This window comes from Mytilus galloprovincialis, chromosome 5, assembly GCF_965363235.1.
Source record: "Mytilus galloprovincialis chromosome 5, xbMytGall1.hap1.1, whole genome shotgun sequence".
NCBI classification, from domain to species: Eukaryota; Metazoa; Mollusca; class Bivalvia; order Mytilida; family Mytilidae; genus Mytilus; species Mytilus galloprovincialis.
In genome coordinates, this window is record NC_134842.1 from 76,656,878 (window position 1) to 76,669,154 (window position 12,277).

Below are 12,277 nucleotides of genomic sequence, written 5' to 3' on the forward strand. Positions count from 1 at the left end.
GCTTCTTAGCGGAATTGCATTAATTGTGGTACAATTCCCCGTATTTTCACACATTGCGTTTCTATAATTTCGATTTCTACTTTCAAAACCAATTTCACCGGGGAACGGCGTGCATTATTAAAAAAATGTATTGCAAAAAAAAAAAAAAAAAAAACATGAATAAAATGCTCAGTCTGTTGTGAAGAATAAGAGGAAAACGACGAAGCAATCAATGTAGGGGTTAATGGGCAAAAATGTTTAATGGGACTACATGGATAAAACCAGAGGATTTCGAATGTCTGGGAAAAATTCTACAACAAAAGGTGCGAGCATCCTTAACCCCTACTTTTCTTTCCAGAATTTGATAACATATAGTTTTAAATGTGACCTTTGAAAATCTTGTAAAATCCTTGTTATTTTTTCATCTTTTTTGAAAGAAAAAAAGGTGCTAATGTTAAATGTATGCAAAATCTAAAGAGAATTATTTCCCGCCAAATTTTCAATGGCTTTTTAAATATCTCGAAAACAAGCATATTTTTCTGCTTTTATAGTTTCTTTATTTATATACTATCAATTTATAACAGTCTTTAAAAAAGTTTGCTATTTTGAAACAGAGTAGGCTAGCGAACATCCTTAACAATGCCTTTTCTGCACTTGAAATATTTATTACGGTTTTCACCTGCAGAGACTATTTTAAGCTATCATTTTAAGGGGGCTCACTAATTAGCGACAAGAAGCATCAAGAAGCGACAAGAGGCGTCAAGAAGGATAATTTTAGCGACAAGAAGCGACAAGAAGCTATTTAGCGACGAGAAAACATTAATTTTTTTTTATTAAATATAAAAAAATATGCATTTAGTCTTTTTTAATATACGGGCAGAAGTAAATTGATAATTTTTATTATTATATTGATAGATGAAGAAATTAAACATTTGCGAGGAAGGGATTGTGTAGTTTTTATTATTATATTGATAAATGAAGAAATTAAACATTTGTGAGGAAGGGATTGTGTAGTTTTTATTATTATATTGATAGATGAAGAAATTAAACATTTGTAAGAGCAAAGGAAATGTACACGCTATAAAATGAAAATAAAAAACAAAGATTGTTCACCTTTCGTTTGAAGGATTTATTGAAACAAAAACATGAAATATTATTTCCTATCTAGCTGTACAATTCATTTTTCCTGATAGGACCAACGTTAGCTGTGGCTTCACCCTACGGTAATACACAATGAAGAACATCAAATGAGATTAACGAGGCGCGTGTCCCTTGTTTTATTGCTACAATGACATCCAATTAACACCTTCAACTTTGTATACGCGTCAGAGGGTGTCTTCCCGATGGTCCCACTTTTTGAAATTACAGATAAAAAAAATAATGAAATTTTGTGGGACAATCGGGAAGATGTTGGTCGGACATTGTGAAGTTTAAATGTGTGATAATCGGGAAGTGTTTTGATAGTGATTGACTACTGTGTATAGAAGGGTGTAGCAGTTAATTACAGGTTACAAGACTAACCAATGACACTTATAAAATATGAAAAAAACATGTGTACATTTAAAGCATTAACAAACACAGAGTATGATATAAAGTAATATAATTGTAATCTTAGATGCCTCTTTTTTTTAATTAGTTTTTATTGACTTTGAACTAGCTGTCAGTAACTACAAGTACTCTCAGATCTGTTCTTAAAGTCTTTTTTGTGGGAAAGCATAAGTATCAGTCCAGGTGCACTCTGTGTTTATTGAAAGGCTGATCTGGCATAATTCTAGACAGCAACTACGTTGTCAATAAAGAAAGTTGTTGGGTTCAGATTAATCTGAGGTTCGGCCAGTGTTAGCAGTCTTCAATAGTGCAGATAATGTTGTATAAGTGTCCCCTGACTTCCCTAGTAAAATTGCAAAGACTAGTGGAAACATTTCTCCATCAACTAATGTGTGTTAAGTGTGAAATTTAAATGAGTTTAACACATGACATGGGTAAAATCTCTTTGTTCTTACTGTGCTATAATCTGAATAATGCTTAGCTAAGGTGTGCATTAACTACCTCAGATATACTGCACAGTTCAAATCTGCGTTTCCTGGATTCTGAAAGGGGTGTAACATATTATATATTGTACAAAGATAGTTTTAAAAACAAATTATCTTATAGTTATTGACCAAGCAAGTCGGTATATGCCATTTAATCTGCACAGCACGAGATGACCCAATAACCCGAACGACGTAGGAGTTCGGGTTATTGGGTCATCTCGTGCTGTGCAGATTAAATTACATATACCGATTTGATTGGCCAATAACTGTTTTAACACATGACGCAATCAATTTACGTGAACGTTTTAGAAATGTGGACGTTATTCCGCAATCCACTGATCCTAGGAAAGTTTCTTGTAAGGGAAATACGACTTTGGTAAGTTTAAAATTTATATTTTTTTTTATATTTAGACTCATTCTAAAATTGCGATTTAATGGTGTATTTATTTTTATCGTTTCCGTTAAATTTATTCCCAATTTTTATTTAATTGGTGACGATTAAGACTTTGACAAATTGTGTACTTTCAAATTGGTGTATGAAAAGAAAAATAACTGCAAGGGTTATTGAGTTTAAATTAGATTAATTGCTTTTGAATTTCTTTCCCTCAATGATATGCTTAGAGAAAAAAAGAACCGAGGAAGATGTTATATTACCTAAATTTTAAATGTTAAATAAACAGAAAATACATTTCTCTTTTAAAACATTTACCCCCCCCCCCCCCCCAACCAATTTCCTTTTTATCTACTATATTACTTTTTAAGACACGTCCATCTAAATAAAGTCTGATTGATCTCCAGCTAATTTAACCAGCTAATCCCCGTTTTAAAACTAACTTAAATATGATCCTCATTAAATTCGATCCAAAAATAGTCCTTTTATAGGAATAGCTATCCAAAAAGTCGTTATAATTTCATTTAGTCTTAAACTAATCCAAATCAGATTTCTTTTATTCGGATATTCTAAGATACATTTCTTTTTTGGCAGAAATTACCAAAAATTGTTTTAACTATCTTTCTAACTTTAAAACACTGATTTAGATTTACGTTGTACACAAAATATAATAAAATAGTTTATGTCCCAGCTTAGATAAAAAAAAAAAAAGGAATGAGAAACCTTTCGTTTTCCTATTTTGAAACTACGACGTTTGTACGAAGTTCAACTTTGTCGTAATTTCAAGGCAGATAGCGGATTCGGGGGTGGGGCGAACAGGTCTTTAACCCTTGGATTGGACAAAGTATCGTGTTTTAGCTTAAAATCGTCAATTTTGTCTTTAGTCTCGCTACACTCGGTGATATTTTTTTTTTAATTTGATAGAATAACGCCCCTTTTAAAATCCAGGAACCGCCTCTTAAGATAAAAATAGATTTGAACTGTGCAGTATATCTGAGGTAGTTAATGCACACCTTTGCTGTGCATTATCCAGATTATAACACATGTAAGAACAAAGAGATTTAACTCTTGCCATGTGTTAAAGGATAAATATATTATTGTTCTAAAACACAAGTAAAAGTAATATCACAATACGACAGGGTTAACGTAATACTTGCTGTTATACATAATAAAATAGCATGTTAATAAATGTAGCAACTGAATTAGATCTATGCTTCATTTTTTTTTCTATTAATAAAATTGTTTTCTTTTGCATATTTATTTGGAATAAGCAAAGACATATATATATATGTCTCTGGAATAAGTAATTGTAATGAAAAAAAAATGTTTGCTTGTCGCTAAATAGTTTCTTGTCGCTTCTTGTCGCTTCTTGACGCTTCTTGTCGCTAAACTTCTTCTTGTCGCTAATTAGTGAAACCGATTTTAAGCATAGGCTACGTTTCACTCCCCTGCGTCTATTCATCCCTTGGTGGAAAAGGCGGGATACATCAAACATGGAATGGAACTTCCTTTGTGCTGGGTTTATACATATAAAACATATTGCTAAAATGGTAAAATTTTAATTTCACAGTATGGGATGTATATTAGGTATGAATTATTTGATTATCAAGTAAATCACAACAAGCTCTGATGAGTTTATATTTGAACCTTGTTCACAGGAGGTTGAATGGTCACTACACCACAGGAATTCAAATGTTTTGAAAACGATTGAATTCCCAATGTGAAATAAAATATAAATAACTCTGCAAATTTGTATCGTATAAATGATAAGGGTTTATTAAAAAAAGGGGGGTTGCTGTTTCAGAACGGTTTGAGGAGGGGATAGGAGGGGTCTTGATCCTTAAATCCCGGACTTAAAAAAAAGAAATCCTGAGGTCCCGAATTTAAATAAAGCAAATCCTGAAATCCGAAAAAAAAGATTCCCAGATCCCGAAAGGGTCAATCCCGAAATCCTGAGCTTAAAAACACCTGATTCCGGAGTCCCGATAAAGGTCCTATCCCCCCTTTTGAGGTTAGGAACACAAAGCAGTTCCATTCTACATATTTAATTGGCCACATCATACATGTAACAAGAGAATGTCTATGCTATGTCAGCAATCTATTTATTAGTACATTGTGGACAAAATAATTTTGAAAGTTTAATCATGCTCTTTCAAAATTTCAAAATTTCCGTTTAGGAACTTACATTTGGGAAAATCCCCCGCAAATAATTACGGTAAGCATGCAAGTATGGAAATTGTAGGACAGAAGTTGCAGGACATAAATTGTGTAAATACGTGTTATTTTATATTTTTGAAATTGATTTTTTTTTTTTTTTAAATAAGGAGATGCGGTATTCATGGTATGTCTCAGTTGAAAACTTGATGATATCCTGCATATGAAAATAGAAACAAACAAAAAAGGAAAAAATCATAATCACAATTGTCGTTTTCTCTAATAAAAAAAAGTTTAGAGTCTGTCTTATTTTGGAATCAATTTATAGATATTTTTTACATTTACTTTCATTTTAACAGTAATTATCATGGTTATGGGCTTATGAATTTTTAGTTGAGAAACTTAACGAAACATGAGCAAAGCCTTTTTTTTCATGTTTATAGTTGGTTTGGAATACTGCTCAAGATCTTGGTAAGCAGAATTGAAAATTGGATAATTATTTCTTTGAGTACGTTTATTAAAATACTTTGATTGGTAATCAAAAGCATAAAATAATAAATTTCTACTAAGAAAATAATTTGTGATCGAAACTATTTATAATAATGATTTTCTACTAAGAAAACAATTTGTGATCAAAACTATTTATAATACAGGGTTGTCAATAAAATTTAAAGTAGGAGGCTAAATCATAAAAGTAGCAGGCAACACTGGCGTACGGCGTAGCCGTTCGTTGCGACGAGCTTGCTCGTTGCCCTTCACGGCGAGGGGTCTTTGTTTTAAAACTATTTATAATTAATACTTATTTTCTACTAAGGAAACAATTTGTTTTGAAATCTATTTGATGAAATTATTCATTTTAAGCTCACCTGGCCGTTGTCTGTCCTCGTCGTTGTCGGTCTTCGTTAACTTTTACAAAAATCTTCTCCTCTGAAACTACTGGGCCAAATTAAACCAAACTTGGCCACAATCATCATTAAGGGTTTGAAAAATGTGTCCAGTAACCCAGCCAACCAACCAAGATGGCTGCCATGGCTAAAAATAGAACATAGGGGTAAAATGTAGATTTTGGCTGATATCTCTGAAACCAAAGAATATAGAGCAAATTTAACGTTTATCAGGTCAAGATCTATCTGCTTTGCAATTTTCAGAGGAATCTGAGAACCTGTTGTTGGATTGCTGCCCCTAAATTGGTAACTTTAAGGAAATTTTGTTGTTTTTGGTTATTACCTTGAATATTATTATAGATAGAGATAAACTGTAAACAGCAATAATGTTCAGCAAAGTAAAAAAAGAAATTAATGCAGGTTCAATTTATAACAATGCAGAAAACCGGTTCAACTACTTTTGCAAGGCGAAAAAGAAAGTCGAATCGTGAAGCCAATAAACAATATTTTTTTAATCTGAGCATGCAAATTGAAGATTACGATATATATTTTACATTAAATATATTTGCAGAATAAAAACTTTGGTAATGAGAGTCCCAGACAATATATTAATTGACTGTTTTCCCACTAATTCCACGTGTTTTAAGTAGTAGGTTACTCGTAGTAGTCCACAATGCATTGTAGTTCAGAGCTCCAGATAAGCTGCGTATTTGCGTGACCACGCAATACAAATAATAAAAAACCCAATTCAATTGCCCATTGCAGGGTTCAATAACCCAATTAATTCAAAGGAAAACCCAATTATATGCCAAAACCATGGGTTCTCAACCCTTTTGTTGGCTACCATTTGCGTTATTTACTCTTATCTGTTTACAGTTTACTATTTTTATAATATTTATAATAGGAAATTTCCTTTCGTTCTAAAAATAGATCCCTGCATCAAGTAGCTGAAATGGGTCCCTGTTAGAGTTTCTGGTTGCTCAATAGGTACACGTATTTTTGAAATCATTTCGATCTTCTCAGCGTTTATCCAATTAGCGTGTGTCATGTAGTCATATTTTTTCCGCATTGCTCAGGATTTATCATATCATACATTGAATTAAAACGATAGTGAATGTCCGGTAAAAATAATATATTGAATAGAAGCATGTTTCCTGCTTCTTTTGAAAGGCTGAGGGAAAGTTGTGATGATAACAAGACTCAGCCAGTGTTTTTAGGAAGCGTCCATCGAACACACGGGCGTGTGTGCGTAACTTAAAGAGAACATTGCTAATAAAAATAGGGTTTCCTCAAAAACGAAATCAGTTGGAAAAAGTGAAAGGCCAAATCAATTATGACATGATAAAGCATCATAAAGACAACTAAACCCAGATTTATGAAAATTGGAATAAAACAAAAACATTCAAGTATAATTAGAGTTTAAATACTATTGTTTTTTTTTCATTTTACGGTTAATTAATAAACACACACACAGGTACTGGTCTCAGAATTTATTATATAAAGGTATAAGACGAGTGCCTGTGAATACACATATCCGGTTTTTTTTTACAGTTTATATGAGAAAATACAAAACTGGCAGAAGGTTTGAAACGGAACACAAATTAAACCTACAACTGCTTCTCAGTGAATAAACCAAATAAAACAGCTAGCAAATAACCCTAACACTAACCCTAAACCAAATTAAACAGCTAAACAAAGAAAGAAACATATTTAAGATGGAAAAAAATCTGGGGTTGATATTGCCTAAATATTCAATATTATGTTGATGAAAAAACCCAATACATTAAGGAGCTTGGTGGTGTAAAACCCAATTTGATATTAACATGAGGGGTGAATTGGAATTGATAATGCAATTAAAAAACTTCATCACCCAATTATATAAGAAAATGGTGGGTAAAAACCCCAATTTGTGAATTCTTATCTGGAGCTCTGGTAGTTCATTGAGTCGATTGGTCAGTTTTTCAAGGCCATATTGGCCTTGTGTTTTGGAAATTACTATGCAAATATATTCTGACGTCAGAAAATCTAGAGTTCTCGACCTGTGCAAGAGGAATGAGCTAACTTCTTAAAAGCTTAATATTTCAGAAAGTGAAGACCTGGATCCTTCTGCTTTGTTTATAGACGCCTTATGTTACGAAGTTTCTGTCTGTCATATGTCCATTGTCCTTGACCTCATTGTCATGGTTCAGTGACTACTGGAAAAAAAGTTAAGAATTTTAGTATTCTTAATCTCTCTCTTAATATGAGTAAAAGTATAACTATATTTGGTACATGTATGTGCGTTCCTTGCAAGGTCTTCATCATGCTTGTCAGACAGTTTTCACTTGACCTTGACCTCATTGAATGGATCAGTGAACAAGGTTAAGTTTTCGTGGTCAAGTCCATTTCTCAGATACTATAAGCAATAGGTCTACTATATTTGGTGTATGGAATGATTGTAAGGTGTACATGTCCAACTTGCAGGTGTCATCTGTCCTTGACTTTATTTTCATGGTCCAGTGGTTATAGTTAGGTTCTTGTGTTTTGTCTGTTTTTCTTAAACTGTATGCAATAGGTCTACTATATGTGGTGTATGAAATGATTGTAAGGTGCACATGTCCAACTGGCAGGTGTCATCTGACCTTGACCTCATTTTCATGGTTCAGTGGTTAAAGTTAAGTTTTTGTGTTTTGGTCTGTTTTTCTAACACTGTATACCATGTATACAATAGGTCAACTATATCATGTTTATTTGGTGAATGAACATATTTTACGATGTACATGTCAGTTTGGCATGTTTTATTTGACCTCAACCTCATTTTTATGTTTCATTGCTCAATGTTAAGTTTTTGTTTTTTGGTCTGTTTTTCTTGTACTTAAAGCAATGTGTATGGAATGATTAAAAGGTGTATATGTCTGTCTGGAAATTATCATCTGACCATAACATCATTTTCCTGTTTCATTGGTCAATCTTTACAGGCCTCTACAATAACTTTTTTTTCAACTTGTCCATGCAGTAGGACAAGTACAAACCAAAACTTACTTGTCCGAATAAAATTGTTACTTGTCCAAAACATTTTTATTAAAAATAACCTTTTTACATCTTAAGTTGATTAAAGGAACAAAACGAATTTTAAACAATAGAACAAAATTTGATGTATTTCTTTTGAAACTTAGGTTCTAGTTTTCATCAATGATAGTCTCATCAGACTCTGTACATGAGGCACCATCTGATAGGCCTGCACACTCATTGGATTTGTATCCTTTTTTTTTTTTAAGTTGAACAAAGTTTATTCAAATGCAATCAACAAAAAGAAGAAGATAAGGTCTAATTGCCAATGAGACAACTCTCTGCAACAGACCAAATGACACAGAAATTTACAACTTTAGGTCACCATATTGCAATCTTGTTTTTCTTTCTACTTATGATCAAATATGATTTTGAGAAATTTATGGTAAATACGGTGCCAAACTGTCTATTAAACTTGGAGCTAAACCTGTGGAGGTGACGAACTGTCCTGTAAAGTTACCTAATCTACAAAGCGCATCATTGATTCGGATCAGTAAGACTGGTTTCTGAGAATAGTATTTATACCTTTTACCTTTAAAAAAATTCCTGACAAAGAACCAGTTAAAAATTATCGATTGCATGCAAGTAAACATGTTGACTGAGAAGAAGGTTTTGCATTTGAATAAACAGAATACAGAAACATGTCAAATTAATATTTGTTTTCTTGTTTTTTGTTAATAATTACTTTGTTCATCAAAGTTGGATTAAATTTATTTTCTGCAGAATGATTGCATTTGTCCCGACGGACAAGCTTGATACAGCTTTTACTTGTCCGACCTTTTTTCCCTCTGGTACCGGACAATCGGACAAGCGTTATTGTCGAGGCCTGCTTAAGTTTTCTCGGTTAAGTTTGTTTCTTGGATACTGTATGCAATAGGTAAACTATATGTAAAGCATGTAATGATTGTAAGGTGTACATGTCTGTCTGGCAGGGTACATCTGACCTTGACCTCATTTTCATGGTTCATTGATAAATGTTTTCCTTGTTACGTTTCTTTCTTAAGATACTATGTGCGATAAGTCAACTATATTTAAAGCATATTTGGTAAATGGAATGATTGCAAGGTGTACATGTATTTCCAGTTTGGTTTATCTGACCTTGACCTCATTTTCTTGGATCTTATTAAGTTTATATGATAGTTGTAGTTGAGCTTTATATTTAAGACTATCAACATAAAATCAATGGTTAGTAAAGAAGGCGAGACATTTCATCGTGTGCACTCTTGTATTTAAAATTTTCTGGAAAGTCCGTTTGAAATCAAGGACAAATAATTATATTGAATTTGAAAGGACAAGTTATGTTTTTAAACCCCTGCTTTAAAAAAGTGGGGTATACAGTTTTACCTCTGTCCGTCCGTCCTTCCATCCGTCCATCCGTCAGTCTTTCTAAGAAAGTACATTACAAGGATTTCTGAAATTCGGTTTCAAGGTTTATATGAGTCAGCTATACTGTGTGATGTGTTTTCAGATTGATCACTCAACAACTTCCTGTTTACCTTATACTTTTAGCGGGCAGGGGTATCATAAGTGACCAGTAGCTCACAGATTCACTTTGTTTTATTTCCAAGAAAATAAGGCCTGTGACCCCCTTATTTTATTTGATATTTCGAAGGTATTTTGAAAAGCAATCACCTCATTGAATTTAAAAAAATTCTATTGTTTGTTGTTTCCTCAATAAAAAGAATTAAGTTGCCCTAATATTACACTTATAAAATAACTGTGGTTTCGTAAATTTCAATGTACATTTTAACAAAAAAATATGGTCCCAAACTTCCAGTTTTTATACTAAATTTTGAAAGTTCATTGAAAAAGAAGTCTTACAGAAGATTAAGAAAAATCTATTGGCCAATATTTAGACACCCCATCTACTAGTACCTTAACTGCTAATAGTAATTTATTAATTCTTTGAACCATTTCGTCAGTTGTGTTCAATTTGTTAAATCTTCAATTTTGTAAAATTATTGATAAAAAAGTGACTGGCGATATGAATATTGTTTTCTTTTACCTTTATGACAAAATTATGTTGAACAATGTTGGGTTTCAGTTATAGAAATATTAAGACTATGAAACATCTAGGCAGTTTTTCTTGTTTCAGGAATGAAGAAACTCAAAGACAGACATGAGAAAAAAGGTAACCATATATATAATATAGTTCACTGAACTTCAGGCAAGCCTAAAAGATGTATATTTTTTCAAATTGATGTTAATTGTCTTATAGCAGTTTTACTCTTAGTGTGATTATCTACAGGTGTTTTTAGTCCACTACTGACGAAGTCGAAGGGGACTTTAGGTTTGCACTCCATCCGTCTGTCTGTCCATCCGTCTGTCTGTCCATCCGTCCGTCAAATCAGTTTTCCACACGGCGGTGGCATCCACAATGTATTAGTTGGTGATTAGGTCTAGTTTATGGTGAACCACAAGTGTTAGGTCAATGATATTTGGTATGCCATTGCATTATCATTGGCACTTCTCATTGTCATGGAAATTAGTTGGCCCTGTCCCCTCAGTCATGGTCTATTGAATTTAAAACTTTTACTTAAGTTTACAAGTATAAGTTTGTAATTAGGTCTAGTTTATGGTGAACCACTAGTGTAAGGTCAATTATATTTGGTATGCAATTGTATTATCATTGGCACATCTCATGGTCCGGGAAATAATTTGGCCCTGCCCCCTCAGTTATGGTCTATTGACTTTGAAACTTGTGTTAAGTTTACATGTATTAGTTTGTGATTAGGTCAGTTTAAGGGGAACCGCAAGTGGAAGGTCAATGATATTTGGTATGCAGTTGTATAAGCATTGGCATATCTCATTGCCATGGAGATCATTTGGCCTCACCCCCTCAGTCATGGTCTATTGACTTTGAAACTTTTACTTATAAAAAGAAGATGTGGTGTGATTACCCATGAGACAACTCTTCACAAGAGACCAAATGACACAGAGATTAACAACTATAGGTCACCACATTTCCTTCAACAATGAGCAAAGCCCATACCTTATAGTCAGCTAAAGAAGGCCCCGAAATGACAATTCAAACGAGAAAACTAACAGCCTAATTTAAGTAAAACAAAATGAACAAAAAACAAATGTGTAACTGACAAACGACAACCACTGAATAGTTTACATGTATTAGTTTGTCATTAGGTTAGTTGAAAGGAAACAATTAGTGGTAGGCCAATGTTAATTGGTATACAGTTGAAAGGCCTCTACAATAACTTTTTTTTCAACTTGTCCAGTAGGACAAGTACAAACCAAAACTTACTTGTCCGAATAAAATTGTTACTTGTCCAAAACATTTTTATTAAAAATAACCTTTTTACATCTTAAGTTGATTAAAGGGACAAAACGAATTTTAAACAATAGAACAAAATTTGATGTATTTCTTTTGAAACTTAGGTTCTAGTTTTCATCAATGATAGTCTCATCAGACTCTCACTGTACATGAGGCACCATCTGATAGGCCTGCACACTCATTGGATTTGTATCCTGTTTTTTTTTTTTTTTAAAGTTGAACAAAGTTTATTCAAATGCAATCAACAAACAGAAGAAGATAAGGTCTGATTGCCAATGAGACAACTCTCTGCAACAGACCAAATGACACAGAAATTTACAACTTTAGGTCACCATATTGCAAGTATTGTTTTTTTCTACTTATGATCAAATATGATTTTGAGAATTTTATGGTAAATATGGTGCCAAACTGTCTATTAAACTTGGAGCTAAACCTGTGGAGGTGACGAACTGTCCTGTAAAGTTACCTAATCTACAAAGCGCATCATTGATTCGGATCA

The 12,277-nt window shown here is 33.0% G+C and overlaps 1 protein-coding gene across 1 annotated transcript in view; it reads left to right on the plus strand.

Moving 5' to 3' along the window:
• Nucleotides 1–12,277, plus strand: part of LOC143074150 (uncharacterized) — a 45,089-nt gene that overhangs the window by 24,778 nt on the left and 8,034 nt on the right. The window contains exon 6 of the mRNA XM_076249698.1: nt 10,585–10,620. Within this exon, the coding sequence (XP_076105813.1) occupies nt 10,585–10,620 (36 nt within the window). The remainder of the gene's footprint in view (nt 1–10,584; nt 10,621–12,277) is intronic.